The 16,737-nt window shown below is 42.9% G+C and overlaps 1 protein-coding gene across 10 annotated transcripts in view; it reads left to right on the top strand.

Annotated features, from left to right (window-relative positions):
* The window catches only part of BIN1 (bridging integrator 1), an 86,989-nt gene extending 70,682 nt beyond the window's left edge, over positions 1-16,307 (top strand). For 5 of the 10 annotated variants that reach the window (XM_090143727.1, XM_090143726.1, XM_090143724.1 and 2 more), the window contains 7 exons: positions 1,841-1,948; positions 3,605-3,628; positions 7,533-7,625; positions 8,405-8,515; positions 9,264-9,365; positions 10,451-10,501; positions 12,608-16,307. In XM_090143727.1, the coding sequence (XP_089999853.1) occupies positions 1,841-1,948; positions 3,605-3,628; positions 7,533-7,625; positions 8,405-8,515; positions 9,264-9,365; positions 10,451-10,501; positions 12,608-12,715 (597 nt within the window). In that variant the 3' untranslated portion in view covers positions 12,716-16,307. The remainder of the gene's footprint in view (positions 1-1,840; positions 1,949-3,604; positions 3,629-7,532; positions 7,626-8,404; positions 8,516-9,263; positions 9,366-10,450; positions 10,502-12,607) is intronic. The other 5 variants (XM_090143729.1, XM_090143730.1, XM_090143728.1 and 2 more) reach the window with 2 other exon arrangements.
* The last annotated feature ends 430 nt before the right edge of the window (positions 16,308-16,737 follow it).

Here is a 16,737-nt window from a genome sequence, read left to right as displayed (position 1 = left end):
ACAAGTAATGCCTGGCCTGTAGCAGTTCTCATCTGTGACTCATTTGCTAACTTTTCTTCATGTCATGCTGCTCCGTTGCCTCTGGTTTGCCACCTTCCACCTCGCTGCTGAAGAGTCAAGGTAGAGTGGAGAGGGAAGGATGATGTCAGATTTTGCATTGCAATAGATAAAGCCTGCAGAGCAGAAATGATTTGACTGCAGTATTGGAAGCGTGGGGACCAGAGGCAGCTGAGCAACTCTCATTCTCTATACTTCTTTCTCTTATATCATAATGGACAGCTCTGTCTGCCCCATAGTTTACATCTTGTATTTCCATGTGAATGCCTGCCCTTAGCCAGTCGTATTCTGCACCTAATCAGTGCCCTGACCCAGGATGCAATCTGCTGTGACATTCAATCAGATGAAATTTCTGAGGGAGGACTCTGGCTGCCAGAACAATCTTCACCAAAGCGCTCAACAGGCACTAGTGTTCAGTGCATTGCTCAGGGCTGCTCCTGTCAGATGTCTTGGCTCCAGTGAGCTTTTTTGTGGGAGATTTAGGTAAAGGCAAAGGGTGCTAGGCCTTGCACGTAAGTCTTGAATGACAGGTAAGGTACTTCTGTGACCATCCCACCAGTGAACAAGGCTGAAGATTGGGATTTGAACCTTCCTGATGGCCTGAGTGCACTGGGGGAGTGTACTACAATGCCAGTTTTAACATACTGGTCAGAGTTTATTGTTGTGAGATGGGAGAATTTGGTCATCCTCATGGAACTGTGGATATCAGAAAGAGGAGAGGATGTTGTTTTGGGGGGGAGAAGTCCAAAAGAGAATTGCAGTAAGAGAAAATAAAAGGAGGTGAAACATGGTGATGGTATGGGCTGCATGCAGAGGACTTTCACTTAAATTTTATTGCTGTTTTCCCCATGTTCTTCCATAGTGTGGCTGTGATGTAGTTGTGAAGACCAGCCTTCCAGATTTGGTGTGTTGTTGGAAAGGTAGCTGAGGTGGTATGGCAAGTGAACTTCAGAGATCAATGGAAATGGGGTCAACTCCTCCTGGACTTTGAGCTTCCTCTGAAGTGAAATACAAGGAGAGTCATGTGGTTATGCTAAATTTAAAAGCAGACGTATTGACTTGTTTTGAATACTCCTTTGTTGTGACTATTTTATTAAAGGTAATTAGTGAATGTGCTGTCATTGTCTTTAGCTGCTGCATTAATCAGAAAGCTATTCTGCTGACTTGGAAGAGAACAGCACATGTATGCTGCTTTGGAAGACTTGTGTATGCGTGTTTCTGGGATACCTGAAATGGAAAGCATTGTAAATATCGTTTTGAACTGGAGTGTAATTTGAGTCCTGTAACTAGGGTGAGCTTCTATATTATGTGCTTCTGTGTCTGAAAGGAATTAGGAGCTTGGGGAGTTCTGAGCCTTGCTTGTTTTTTTGTCTGGGTCCACATTGCTGAGATGTGTGGTTAAGTAAGTCTGTCCTGGGCTTTCAACACAAAGGCAGCTGGATGAGCTGTAAGGTGTAGAAATAAATGGAAGACCACCTGAACTGGTTAGTGGCCGTGATCCTTTTGGCTGTAACATGTCAGGTGCTGGCACCATGTCAGCTTATTTGGTCAGATGAGAAGGTGAGTGAGCCTTATGGAAAAGGCTCAGGTTTGGCTCAGTGGAGCCCTGCTTACTGCCCGTGATTAAAGGCATTCCAGAGTCAAGAGCCACATCTAGTGTTTGCATTCCTGCACTGTCTTCTACGCTTGCAGCCATAGCACCTGGATGTTGCATACCTTGTCTGTACTGTACGTGTGTGCGTGTCTAACGCTCGTACTGCTTTTCTTCCTCACTGCTGCCAAGTTTGATGCTCCTGGGCCCTTCCAGGAGGGAGCCAGCCTGTTGGATCTGGATTTTGATCCCATTAAACCAGATGCCACTGTGGGGAAGACCCCTACACCTGCTTCTCAGGTTGGTTAATATCACCATTCCCTCTCTCTTTGAAAGTGAGTTATTGCCAGGGGTGGTGTGACCTGCAACCACATCAGTGACAATTTGGACCTGAGCTCTGGATGGCTGGGCTGGATGCTACCAACTTCTTATGCCCTGCAGATGGGCACCTTGGTATTCTCTGCTGGATGTGTAAGTCCAGTAAGAATCACGCGGCTGTTAGCCAGGCCATGGTCTGGTACTAGATGTCTGTGGGGTGCTTGTGCTTTGCTCAGGTGACTTATTGATTGACAGCACGTTCAGCACAACGTATCTCCATCCGTAGATTAACACCCTCTATTAACATCCTCTTTATACTATGTGGATTTAAACCATGGGTAGGCATTCAACTTACAAATAGACTCCTTGATAGTTACTTAAGATGAATAAATCTGCAGACAGATACGTAAGTGACATGAGGCTCATCTGTCTGAGTGTAACAGAGCCTCTGTTCATGGTAAAGAAGTAACTTCCTCCCTGGACGTATTACCTCACAGTGAAGCATCAAAAAGGAAGATTCATAATTCTGGTCTGACATGTACCTGTTCCTGTCTTACTAGAGACAGGTGGGCTGCACTTTGGTTTCTTTCACCCAGCCATTCCATTTCTTATGCCTGTGGTTCTTGGCCTGTGGTTTCCACTAAAATTTGTAGTAATATAATTTGGATCCTTACAGTATTTTTCCAGTATCATAAAGTCAAGTGGGCCTGCATGGCTGATCTTTTTAGCAGTAAGATCTCTATTAAAAGTTTGATTTTTCTAAATTAAAATACTGTATCTGCAAAATTCTAGTTATTAGCATAGTTTAATACACACCAATGTGCCAAACTGCCACTTTGGGGAACTTTAAATGGACGGATTGGCATTTCTTGACTGCATGACTGCTACGTACCCCAGAATAAGCTTGTTTTTTGTTGATCTGAATCACCTGTTATAACTTGAATAATTGGGTATGTTGATATCGGATATGAATATGAATTTATTTTAAAATGAAATTATTTGCAATAAATGCAATAAATGTTATGCTGAGTGGGATTTTAAAACCTGTTCAACAGTAACATGTTTGCTGTTGTTACACGTTTATTGTTAGTTTCAGAAGTCACTTAAGAGTCTGAAATTAATACTTTATAGTGGTAACCACAGTACTAAACCTAGCACAAACCTCCCCATTTTCAAAGGATTCAGATTTATTTCCCACAGGGCAGGCAATATGGCAGAGAGGTTAAAATATTTCACTGTTGATCCAAAGATATGGGTTGAAGTCTTGCTCTGAAATAACGTGTAACTCTGGTTGAGGAGATAAGAGAATATTTAACTCTGATAGACCACAAATCCATGATTTTTTTTTTTCCTGTCAGTACTGCCACTAATAACTGAATGTGGCTTAGCTGTCTCCCTTCATACCAGAGCGAGGAATAACCCTCACTCAGATATCTTAGTGCTTAACTTGGAAATGCAAAGGGGATGAGTGTATAAATTTGCACACTTAAAAAAACCAAACAAACAACAAAACATGCGGAGGTAAGTGCTGTTGAATGTGTACATCTGCTTCAGACTGATCAGTGTCTGTAATTTTGTACTTGCTGAAATAATTGCATATAAACATGTTTTGTTTCTGTTGCTCTTTGACATGCATAGTCTTTACCTTGGGATTTATGGGAGGTAAGATCTTCCTATGGCTTTCATCTCTCATCACATACTGTGCGTGTGCCGGTGCCATCCCTGCTTGCATCTGTCTCATTTCCCTCTCTGCTTTTCCTCTTTGCACACCTCAAACCAAAGTTTCTCCATATACTGCTGAGCCCACTTATATATCTTCCCTGGGGCAGCCACATTTGCCACGTCTGGCACTGTAGCTTAATGCCTCTAGCAGCAAACCACCCCACTGCCTTTTCCTGCTAACTCACTTATCTTTCCCTTGGGATAATGCTGTGACCTTCTTCCCAGACTTAATCCCACTGTGGCATCACCCGCACCCTCCACCCTTCAGTGTGTATATCCTATTGGTCTTGTATGTGATGCATAAATGTCTCAGGAGCCCTCGGTCCTTAGTGCATGTACTGTTGGGTATATGTGTGCATATTTGAGGTTATCTGTATTATTTGCTGTTCATTGACCATCATTGTCAGAAAGACTGATGTGAAATAACCCAGCCCATGTCCATGCAAAAACTTAAGTATAGGCCCAAGGCTTGCTTGTTGTCTGTCAAAGCTTTGGAGCTTTCTGACAAAGGAAGAGCCTACATGCTTGCATCTGAACCAAACAGGGCACTCATTTATGCCCTCTAGATATATCAAGCCTGGGAAGGTCTCAGAGCACTGCAAAACAGCCCACTGGGAGATGCATCAAGCACTGCTGATTATGAGCCCCTCTGGACAAACAGCTAGCAGTGCAGGCAGAAAATGTTTGATCTGGCATTCATACCTGCAGCTTGAGCTGGCTGTAGCCCATACAGTTGATATAAGCCTCAAGTCCTTGGCTTGCACCAGGGAATCAAGTCCTGGAAATCTTTGGATTCTCAAAATCCACATCCCTTACATAGAGGGACATGGAAGGAAACAGCTTTACCCTTGCTGAGAGTTTGGCCCAAGGACTCACAGCGGCCAATGCTCTCCTTCATGTGAGTCTGTTGAAAGATGTTTCCCTTGATTGTTTTATCAGCCATCAGTGTTTAATCTGTCATTCCCTTTTACGTGCATTGCTAGTCTGTCTGGGAAAGAAAAAAGTCTGTGCACTGGCACTTGAATTGCCATTCAAGTGGACAGGCAATAGGTGAGGTATGACTGTATGTGGTGCAGTCTAGGGTGCAAAAGGTATTTGAAGTTGTTTCTTCCATTTTGGAAACTGATTTCATCCAAAGGACAGTTTAATCAACTGGGGAATGCTGTTACAGCAGGAGGCTCTCACCACGCCAGTTCCCACCTGAACATACCATGCACTGTTGAAGGACAGAGCTCCCTATATCTGGGGTATTCTGTCTCCTCAAGCTTTCTGAAGTGTTTCTGCTCTTTTATGCCCTTGTTCTTAGATGGTGATGAGAGATTTGTTGGATGATTACGTTGTCCCATATGTTATGAGGTTAATAACTATAGAAATTTGGATGCAGGAGAACTTGCTTAATTCTGCAGACATGTAAACTTGTGTTTTGTTTGTGTGATGCTGCTGTTGGAATAAACAAAGCTTTCAAACCTGGCAGCAGCAGTGAGCAGTTCTCCCTCTTCTTTCCATGACTGCAAATGGTTTTTATAGATTTTGGCATGCCTACAGGTACATAAAATAGAAAAATAAGTAGCTGATATGAAAATGCCTTTTGTTGAAATACAGGGAATTAATTTAAGTCCAAATTTCTCTAGTTATTAAATACTGTTTTTGCAAATCAGCTGCTTTAAGAATCTGTGGCTCAGTATGAGCTGCTTTTCACCTGTCCACATAAAAAGCATGCTTGGCCAGATAGAGTTGTGCTGGCATCTGTCCCAATTCTGGTTGCACTGAGTCCAGATAAAAGGCAACCTGGGAGCAAATCTAATTAAACAGGAGAAGCCTTTGTAGCATTTAATATGCATACATTTACCTTAGCTCTGCCAAAGCTACTCTGGGAATCATCTCCTGGATGGGGGCAGGTCTGCTATTTATAATATCCTCTGGCAAAGTCGGCCTGCGGTGGGCATGCTGATGAGGGAATATGAGGAAGGATGTGTCAGGAGAGGAGAGTGTGTGTTAAATGGCACCGTTGGAGCAGCTGAAATTTAAGTGATGGCTTTTGGTTAAATGAAGGTATTACTTTCTTGATTATTTCTGCTGTTACTGGGAAACCACTTGGAGAGTTGTGCCAGTATGTATCTAGTACTCAGATGAGTGTGGAGTTGGGGTTAGCATGGCTGTTGCTTTACACAGTGTGTGCGTCCTTTGGCCTGGCCAGGTTAATTCAGAGAGCATTAGGGTTCGCTCGCCTGACTGGTGCTGCACATCTGCTGCAGTGAAGGCGCAGACAGCTTGGCTTGGTGTCAGCCCAGGTCTGATGAAGGAAGATGGAAGAAAGATATGGTGAAGGAAGGACGTGCAGAGCATGGCTTAAAACCTGGTGGGTCTGTGCATTGTCTTGTTGTTCTTATGAAGATGAGGAGACCTCCCTGTCTTAAGGATGAGTTTGGGATCAGTCCACAGACTGTTTCTGGGCTTCAGTCACTGTTGGTTGGCTTGCAGAGCCCAGATTCAACAAAATTATCTGTTTCCCAGGGAAACTGCTGAAAGCTGGGGAGGTTCACTGATCGGTTGAACCTGGCCAGAGTGCTTCTATAGGGCTGGGTCTAGGAGAATTGCAACAGTGGGATATCTGGGCAATGCTTTGCTTTGAACATGGTTGTATTTGGAGGTACGTGTGTTTACTAAATGTATGAATCATGCAGGCATGTAAAAACTTGTTTGTTCACGTGTTAAAAATGGGAAGCGTCTGTATTAGCAGTCTCTATTGTACAAGTTTGAAGCAGGAATCTAGTTAGTTTATACAAAGAGTTGTCTGTGCTATGATTGAATGAATATAGATTGGCAGTGAAGACTTTAAAGCATTAAAGACTTTAATGAAGGCATTAAATTAGAAAACAAACCTCACTAGACCCGTAAGATTCTTGTCAGGAGTCTTTCTAATGCTGCCTGGCTGGAAGTATTAATGCTTCCAGATCCAGCTTAATTCTTATGCTGCTGCAGTTTCTGGGAGGGGCAAATGAATGTCTTTTATTTTTGCATTAAAACAGAGCTAGCCTTCAGGTGTGAGAGACCAAAAGCTTGAAGTTCTGGATGAGTACTAGAGCTCATTCTTTGTCCATATTTCCAGGCGCAATCTCTGCTGGGCAGTGGTTTGTCAGTGATGCTGAATAGTTGCTCCTGGTGGAGGTAGCTTTGTGCATTAGATTCTTCCTTACCCACCACGCAGACCATGCAGAATAGTCATAGCAAATTCTTACAAACAGAATCCAAATTTACGACTCTTTGGGCCTGTCCAAAATCAAACTGGATTAAAATCAGCATAGTTTTCAGTTGAGTTTCATTCAAAGCTAACATCATAAAGATGGTAGGTCCACACAAAGTTCCACATCTCGACACGTTATTACCATGCTCTTCTTTTTCTGGGAGCATGAAGGCTTAAATGTTCCTTGATGATTGATGCTTGGAAATAGCCTATTGATTGATCCCTGTCTCTTGGCACGTAAGCAGTCCTGCGTATTCACATGCAAGTGGAAATCTAGATGTAATAACAGATACTATGTATGTAAGTCAGTATGTTAAATCCTGAAAAGAAAGGCATACAGGTTCTAGGAATTGCATTGTTTCTTCTGCAGAATTGCCTCTTGTGTGGCTGAGAGGGGATTCAGGCTTTGCTGTGGTTTCTCTAGGCTGCAGAGAATTGGGGAGGCAAATGTAGTGAGAACTGAAGTTCTTCACCTATTTGTCAGCAGATGGCAGCAGTCAACCGTGTAGAGAGCACTTGGACAGACTGAGTTGTACTTTCCAGACACAGACATGATGGTAATGAGAGTAACTCTCTACTTGAATGGATTCTGTGTTGCAGCCTACAGAAGCAGCCCATGCAGGAGCTGAAGCAGCTGGATCTGAAGCAGCAGCTGGAGCTGAAGCATCTAAAACTGAAGGTGATTCAGGATCGGTAAGTACCTCAAGAGAAATAGTTGCTTCTCTCCACCACTTCTCTTTGTCATACAGCCGACATATGGGAAACTAGGCTGAGAAAAGAGACGTGCAATGGCTTGGAAAAATGCATCCCTGCCGCTTCAGCAGTTACAATGGTCTTACTCAAAGGCCAGAGTTAGCTGTTGTATTTTCCCTGTGTGATAAGGGATAAGCTCAGCTGGACGATTTTTAAAAAGAACCATCTATTTGTTCATGTCATGAAGCCTGCCCACAGCCCCTTCTGTATTAAGCTTGCATCGTCTGATGGGCTTCTCCTTTCCCACTATTTACTTCACCTCCCTGAGCTCTGCCTACATCTCCTGAACAACCAGATTTCTTCTCTTTTGACACTATCATGTTTTTAGGGGTTGGAGTAGGTCCATCTTATGGCTGCTTGGTTCTTAAAGATTGTCACTTGTGACTTGTCAGTTCTTCATGGACTTTAGAAGAACTGCTTTGTGACTGTATTAAATGGAAAATACTGCAAATGTGGTCCCAGAAAAATGCTCCAAATCCTCCATGAACTTTGCAGCCATAAGCAAAGGAGGGCAGCAGTCCTCTCCTCTGTCTTTACTGTCCTTTGGAGTGTTCTCGTCACTGTTGGGAAAACACACTGAAACTTTGGATGGAGTTGGGACTCCCAAATAGGTTCTGGATAGTTTTGATGTGAATCCTTCGATATGGATCAGGGAGCTGCCCATCTTGGATTCTCCTTTTTCAATGGTCTTTTTTTTTTCCCTGGCTGCTGCCTACCAGAGCTCTCTGCCCGCTGTCGTTGTGGAGACTTTCCCTGCTACTGTCAATGGCACCGTGGAAGGAGGTGCCTCCTCTGAAAGAGCTGACATGCCCCCAGGATTTCTGTTCAAGGTAAATGCATGCTGGTGGGGCACCAAGTTCCTGATGATTTTGTTCCTGTAGCAGTTTAACTACATTCACTAAGCGTGACCATGGGCTATGTCACATTGAAAGGCCTTGGTAGCAAGACAACACAAATGCATCATGCCCTTGAAGTGAGAAGTGACAGTCTCCTTTTTTGTTTGTCTGATCTGTTGTAGGATTTTTTTTTTTTAATTTCAGTTATTTCCTCATATTGCTTTTTCTGGGAAATCCACCAAAAGCAGAAGGGTGGCTAACCTTGAAAGAACAATAGGAGGGTCATTACATTCTGACTGATAATGGGCAGAATTATAGTCTGTTATAGTAGTTGCACATTATTGTAGTAGTTTAAGTGAACGGCTTTGGCTTGAAGCAGAAAGACTATAACACAGGTATTGATAGGAGATGGGATGGGAGAAAGAGAAATACAACAGGAGAAAATCACTTGAAATTCCAAACTGATGCTCTTATAGCAAACAGGGAGAGTAAGCATAGGGTGACAGAATGGGGAGGCTGAGACCTCTGATACTCCTGAAGTCCAGATACTGAAAGAATACAGGGCACCACTTGAGTGAATGCAAATCTTAGGCCCGCATCATGGGAACACCTGAAACAACCATCTAAAGGAAGGATGTGCAGGTGCTGATGCATAACTAGTTGAGTGAGTCACCAGGGATGTTCCTGTGGCTGTGCTGGTCGGTTTTAACATGCTTGTGACTCTCCTCTTTTTTGGCTATAGGTCCAGGCTATGCATGATTACACAGCTACCGACAGTGATGAATTGCAACTGAAGGCCGGGGATGTGGTGCTTGTGATTCCATTTGAGAACCCTGAGGAGCAGGTGAGCAGGGAAGACTGGGTGTGTGTCCGGGCTGGGATGAGCCAAAGGGATTTCTGGAGCTGCTTCTTCCTCCACTAACAGTCTGGCTGTATGCAGAGTCATCAGTTTGTGGCTGGGAACTGGCTGCAAAGCCAGTTGTTCCTGTCTTTGTCTTCCTGCAACAGAGGAAGACTCTGCTTGTAACTGGAAAGCAGAGACATTATCCTGCATAAAGCATGCGAAGCAGCCATGGTGTCCTGTCCTTATCAGGGCATCTGAGCTAAGGCAATGGCTTTCTTGAGGGAGCCCAACAGAGCCCATACTTAGCTCCTGATCTTCATGCACAGCCATCTGTGACCACTGCAGCGCAGACTGTGGCACTAGCAGGAACCTCCCAAAGTTTTCCAAAAGATAGTGTGTGGCCAGGAGATGGCAGCAGAACCACAGGCTGGAGCAGGATGCCCAACTCCAGAGAACATTCCCCCTGTCCCTCTCTGGCCTGGATTTAATTGGCAGTGTTTTTTCTTTAATCTCAGCTATTTCTAAAAGCCTCGAGTAAATCCTCCTCACTTGCTATGTTTGAGGGCTTCCAGCTGATTGGGACTGCAGTGGTTTTACTATCTTGGCTGAGAGAAGTGGTGATTTTGTAAAAAATATAGCTCAGACCTCAGATTTTCATTTGGAAAAGGAAGGGAATTCTTCCAGTTGATTCAGAAGTCACTGCCTCTTTGGGTTTGACAAGATTAGGATTTCAGAAGGGGTAAAGGAACAGCATAGTTCAAAGGTGATGTGATTCATGTGGCTCAGCTGTTGACTTTGTGAGTTACAGAAGGAGATCTTGCTGCTGCTTGTGAAATGGGATCTGTAATACATTGGTATTTCCCACAACGCAGAATGCTCTGTGAGGAAGGATTGTATGGGAAGAAGCAGTGATTCCTTCCACAGACAAGACTCTTCAGTGGGTGGGACTGCACTGCACAAGCATTTATGAGCATTTCCATCTCATAAGGCTTTTTGGAGGGAAATGAAGGGCAGCTCCTCTGCTTTCAATGGTAGGAGATGGCATTTATGGAATAGTTTTTCAATGCCCTATGTTTGCACTCTAGCTGGATGTGGGTGCAACAGCCATGAACTCGAGACTCTCCAGGCTGCAGAGGGTGAGCTCTGAGTGTTGCTAACAAACGCTGTAGCTGCACTGAAGCCCTCTAACCCTCTACAGTGTATACTGTGCTACAGCTCATTTCCCTAACCCTTACCATACCCAGCCAGAAAATCTTGGCTGTTAACATGTGCATGAATTGTGCACGTGGGTGGAGAAAGCCTAGGATAATAGACTGTGAGCCGTGTCCCCATCTTGCAGCTTAGGTGTCTGTGTTCATCGGGCAGGCCTGGAGTCATCTCCCTTGACAAAAGGCATTGAGGGCAGCAGTGCTTCTAATCTGGCACTTCACATGATACTAAGAGCAGTCAGGAGTCAATCTAGGTCCTGGTGTCTGATCCCTATAGCTGAGGAGACCCTTTTGAAGCCGGATGCTGTGGGAGTGATGCATGCTGTATGGCACATACACTAGATGCAAATGGATGAGCTTTTGTGCTTGCTGTGCTGTGAGCTTGGAAGCTGCCTTCCAGGCACTTGCGCCCAGCGCCTTCTGCCTAGTAGTTTGTCTTCCTGATTTATGGCATGTCAACCTGTCTGCAGCCCCTGCAGCTGGTTTCTGCAGATGGGCTCCTGACTCACGTCGTTCCCATGACATCCCCTGAATGCTCAACTCTAAGGCAGCAGCAAGGGCTGTCTGAGCCTACAGGCACCCAATGCAGCCTGCAAGGAGCAGGGAACTCAGGTACAGTGGCTGGTCTGAGCTGCTGCCACTTGGAAACACACAAGCATGAGAGCAGAAGCAATAACGTGGCAGTAGAAAGCAATACATGCTCCATTGATCACCCCTACTGTGGGCTGCATTGCTCCTGCACTGTGCAGGTATGTTTTTAAAGAATATGTTTGAAGGGAGGCAGTGCGTGTCATTGCGAAAATTCACAGGTAACTCCTGCTGGTTCCAGGAGCGTGTCAGAACAACTGTGTGAACTGCATACAAGCATGCCCCATTTCTCTACAGCTTAGAGCATCTGGTTGCCTGAGTATTTCTGCTCTGGCAAGTTATGAAGCTGAATGTGTTGACATAGCTCTAAATGAACCTGGTGTATGCTTTGCCTAGAGGAGCAGATGCAGAGCAAGCTGTTAAGTTTGAAGGCAGTGTTTCCTCATACAGCTCCATTGCCTCAGGCTGCCCCACTGCAAATGGCACGCATGAGCACTTGCAGGTTGCAGGGGTGGGTGGCATGCAGAGGTGGGAGTAGTTCAAGGCATGCCTTCGACTGGATAGCTGCACACCTGAGCCACAAACAGTGCAACCATCTCACCTTGAATATTTCACTTCCCTCATGTACTTCAGATTGAGTAGAAATCTCAGTGTTGGATGCTTTTCAGAGAGCACAGAGATGGAAGGAAGTCTGGTTCTCCTCCTGAGCAGGTTCTACTAGGCAGGACTCCTTTTGCTTCAGTGAAAAGTCATCCCTATTTATAGAGGATTGGGTTTAATGTCTGTGGGTTTAATGGCTAGGGAGGATGCTTGTATATGGGGAGTTTTTCCAACCACATTTTGCATTGAGCCCAACAGCTTGCTGGGTTTTGGGATTAGATGTTGAGCTCCTCAGCTCTCAGTTCTCCTAGACCATGTCTGTATTATAGCAAGACTCATTTTGTCTGTGTAAGCTGCATAAAGTGCTAATCAAACAGGAACAGAAGATGAGCACTTCCATAGCACCAGAAAATGGGTCTTTCTGAAGACCTGAGCCCTGTGGAGGTGCCCATCTCTTTTCTGATGATGGAGAACATCAAACCCATTGTGTTTAGGTAGTGAAAGGTAGGGCAGATGATTGGATCCCCTTGCTCCAGAGAATGTCTCCTGCTGTGCTGGATATAAATAATGACATGTTTCTATTGCACTTGTGGATTGTGTACATTTTATTGCTTCCATATGTTCTGGGTCAGACAAGTTTTAGTGCTGACTTTGGAATGTGGCCTTTTCTGTTTAAAAGGAAACAAAAAACACTTATCTCCCTCTCCTCAATCCTCTACCTGGATCATCTCCAAGCCAACCATGAGCATGGCTTCGATGTGCCTTGACATCTCATTGGCCTGCACTCTAGGAAAAATCCTCACTCCTGTCTTTCCCTCAACGTCTCATCTCTGTCTTCTCTTCTAGGATGAAGGATGGCTGATGGGTGTGAAGGAGTCTGACTGGATCCAGCATAAGGAACTTGACCAATGCCGAGGGGTTTTCCCAGAGAATTTCACAGAGCGGGTGCAGTGAAAGCATGAGCCCGCCAGCCACGCTTCTGCTGGAAGAAAGCAAGTTTTCTGGTAGATAATTGAAAAAGAGCAGTAAAAACAAAGAGAAATTTAAAGGAACAGAAGCCTGAAAAAATTGTCAACTTAAAGGGTGTGTGCTTTTCAAAGGGCAAGGTTTCAGAAGTAAATTGCAATTCAAAGCGTTATCGAAATATTTAAATACTACTTCTACTAAGGCAGACCAATTATGCTCTTCCTCCTTTGGTTTAACAGTGTTTGAATTCAGAGGACTGACACAGAAGCAACTCAGTGTGGTTCTTTAAATGCTGCATTGACTGAATTGGCGCGATGTCAGTCCGACCCCTGGAAAGGCAGCGTTTGTCTATTGGCTTGAGAGCAAAAGCTGCATTTGCTCTTGGGTGGGTTCACCTGTTTTGTCTTGAAGGTGGCTTGCATGGCAACTAGAAAAATTCAGCCTTCCCCACAAGATCAACCTACAGTAGGCCAAACTTCCTGTGATGCTGTTGAAAAAAATATTTAGTGTATAGTGTTCACCAATACAATGTATGTGTGTGTATTTTATTTTCTTCCTTTAAGACAGTGTTATACAAACTAATTTTATATGTGTAGAGAGAGGAGAAACTACGTGGTAATGACATGGAGGTGAAATGTGTCAAGCTGTGCTCAGTCCAAAGTTCTTTCAACTGCAAGCACCTAAATTCTCACAGTAGTGTATTGGCCTGTGAGAGCTAAAGGGAATGGAGGAATTGAAGAGGACAACAAGACAAAATGAGCAGATGCCATCTACCTGATGGGAATGATGCCCTGCCCCCACAAGCCCTGTAGGCACTTTCAGAAGAGTTTAAATTCGTGTAGATGGAAGATAGCTCTCAAATCTGAAAGGAAAATGTGTTTTTAAAGAAAATTTAAAGAAAAATATTCTTCTGAAAGGATGTCTAAGAAAAAACACTGAGGAAAAACCATTTGCTTTCTGTATTTTTAATTGGCATTGTTATCTGTGGAATGGTATTTATTTTTTTTACTTTCCTTTGAAGATTTCTGTCAGTGAACTATTGTTAGATCAGCTTTCTCCAGTACTGTGCTGGTGATGAAGTTAACCTCTAAGAAAACTGGACTCTCAAAATACTCATTTAAAATGACTGCATGACTTCTTGATATTTTAATACATTAGAAGAGGAAGGCAAGAATATCAAAGTGTCAGTGTCAAGAGGACACTCTGCAGTCTAATATTGATGCTGAGACCTTTCCTAGACCTTTCCTATGCTCCTGTTTGTTTTTGAGTTTTGTTTTTTAGTTTAAACAAGCAGATGACAAAGCTGTTTCAAAGTGCATATTATACTTGTTAAAGTAAGCCGGTCTGACCCTCCAAGACTCTGAAGTCCAACAAAGGTACTTTAAACTTTACTTGAATATTGATGCAGCTGGCAAGCAGGTCAGGCTATTATCTCTATTTTTTTTTTTTAATGGCTTCCCACCCTTCCTCCTCCACAATCTTTTTGCCTTGAAGGGATTTTTAACAGTAAGGTTAACTCTTACTGTAAAGGGACAGGATCACTCGTGGAAATAATCTTCTTATTAGGAGCTGGCTTTTTCAGAGATGTGCAGGGTGCTGACACACACTACTGAAAATCCCACTTTTCCTCATCTGCTTTAATTACTTGTAGGACAACAGAAAAAAAAATACATTGTAGGGCAAAAATGGTTTTCTTTTGTTTTATTTTTGTTTATTTTTTTTTAAGCTTTAATTCAGAGCAAAGGTCAGATTTTGATCAAAACTATATTGTTGTAAATGCAAAAATTGCCAGAGTTCTTTCTGCTTTCACCTCAGAAAATAGCTTGTGTTAGTTCTTTTACAACAATATAACAAGCATCAAAATCTGTCCTATATATCCAACTCCATCTCAACAACTTTTTTTTTTTTTTTTAATAAACTTGAGGAATTTTTGTTTCTCATCACTGTTAAATCCCCAGTAGTACTTAAGAGTAATTGCACGCAATACAGAAGGACTGGACTCCACAAGTGGCAGTATGGTGAGCCATTGCTTTAGAATACTGCGCTATTTGGATTATTGTTTTTTTTCACCAGGGTTGTCGTTATTATTATTACTTTTTCTTTCCAAAGTATCTATTTTTATGCATTTGTGACTCTCATTACTCCTTTAAAGAATATTCATAGAAGAAAAATATACATTTAAATATACGTAGAAATATATATATATTAAAAAAGCGGGTTGATCCAATTAACATAACGCCGTCAGCTTAAAATGTTTATTTTTATGCAAAACCTGTGGATTATTGTTTTTTAAAAAAAGACAAGATTCTAAGTACCAGAGCTGTGATTTTTTTTGTCTTGCAAGTAATTGTTCTAGAACACTTAGAAAGCTGTGCTGATACCTAATTTATTGTGGGTTTTTTGCTGTTGTTGTTGTCTTCTGCTGTGTTTGAACCAGGTGACTGTCCCAACAGAAATCCTTGTAAGGCCTTTTCTTTTAATTGAGCTTGCAAAGCAACTATCCAGTACTGTATTATCCCTGCAGAAGTGGTAACACTCTGCAAAGAAGGGATGCTGTTTTCAGGTCATGTGATTGATGCTCAAGTATTGCTAGTGGAGAGGACGGTGCATCTTTCTCCATTTGCTTCATTGCACCCACAACCCCCATGCCCCCCCTTGCTTAGAGCACGTATGAGGGTTACCTAGATTTTGCTGTGCTTGCAGTATCGCATCACAGATTCTAAAAATGCAGGATTGGGCCCACAGGTTGTAAATTGCCTTATATGAGAGTAGGGTGGCATAGCGAGAAGCTTGTAGATGGCAGTATTCTTTGGAATCATCTCTATCTTCTGGGTTATGTTCAGCCCATAAACAGGCACATCTCCTCCGATTTTCAGGGTTTTTTTATCTGCTAAATACTTTGATTTTTGGTTAGTATTACCTGGTGAAATAAAATTCCCATTTTCCTTTGGCTTAGGACTGATTTAAATAGAAAGAAGGATTTAAATAGAAACTCCCAAAGTAGGCTGTGCCCACAAGTGGTTTTTCAGTTTGCAGGCTGAACTGAAAAATTTGGGGAAAAACATTGTAAGGGTGGCCTGAAGCTGTAAGGGTGACCTGAGACAAGTTTATTTTGTTTTCATTTTCTCAGTGAAATGAAAAAGGGAAAAATCAAAACATTAAGAAAAAAAATCCTTTCAAACCAAAATGAAGCATTTCATTTTTAGGGTTGCTTTTTCACTTTTTTAAATACGTTATGACTTGGGCTATTAGAAGTTGATTTGAGGCACAAATGTGAAACTTGTTCTGAAAATGCTGAAAGAAAAATGTTTTATTGTTAATAGTCTTTTTGCCTTTGCCTTTTTTTCTTAGTCTGACAAATAGTTTCAGTTAACCCTTATTTCCGTTTTTGGTGAATGCATTGTCCACTGAAGAGATCCAAAGAAGCCTATTGCCCAGTACTGCTCCAATGACAGGTACACTGGACACATTTCAAGGATTACCTGGTATTCATCCCAACAAAGCTGCTGTTTCCCCATCTAATAATCTTCCACTGGATTGTTTTACTGTGTGAACAATAAAAGCATCTTTCAGCCCTTGCCATTGACTGGTATTGTAACTTGATTTAGACATTCTTGCTCTATCAGTCTCAGTTTGGACATAGACTTCTGACTTTAGATTTATAACATTTCTCCAATTTGAGCCTAACCCCATTGTGCAGCAGGAATTCTCACTTGCCCAAGTGATAAGAGAAATAAGGCATTATTCTTTCTCCTTTTTTCTCTCTCTCAGCAACAACAGTAATAGACATTTACTAGATAGAGTTAGGGAGAGGTCCCAGAGCAAACAATGAATGTATTGTTCCACATGGGACTCCTGCGTGCTCTGTGTTGCTTTCCATGGGCATTCTTCAGCTGCCTGCTTTTACCACCTTTGCATTTCTTGACTGTGGAGGTCATGCATTAAACGGGATTGTACAGGCTTCATTCCAGGTGCCCAGAGTGATCTGTTTGCCAGTCACTGGCTCTGTT

The sequence above is a fragment of the Phasianus colchicus genome, chromosome 7 (assembly GCF_987193195.1).
Source record: "Phasianus colchicus chromosome 7, bPhaCol1.hap1.1, whole genome shotgun sequence".
Taxonomy (NCBI): Eukaryota; Metazoa; Chordata; class Aves; order Galliformes; family Phasianidae; genus Phasianus; species Phasianus colchicus.
The sequence above is the reverse complement of the archived record's forward strand: the minus strand, read 5'-3'. Positions and strand labels throughout refer to the sequence as shown.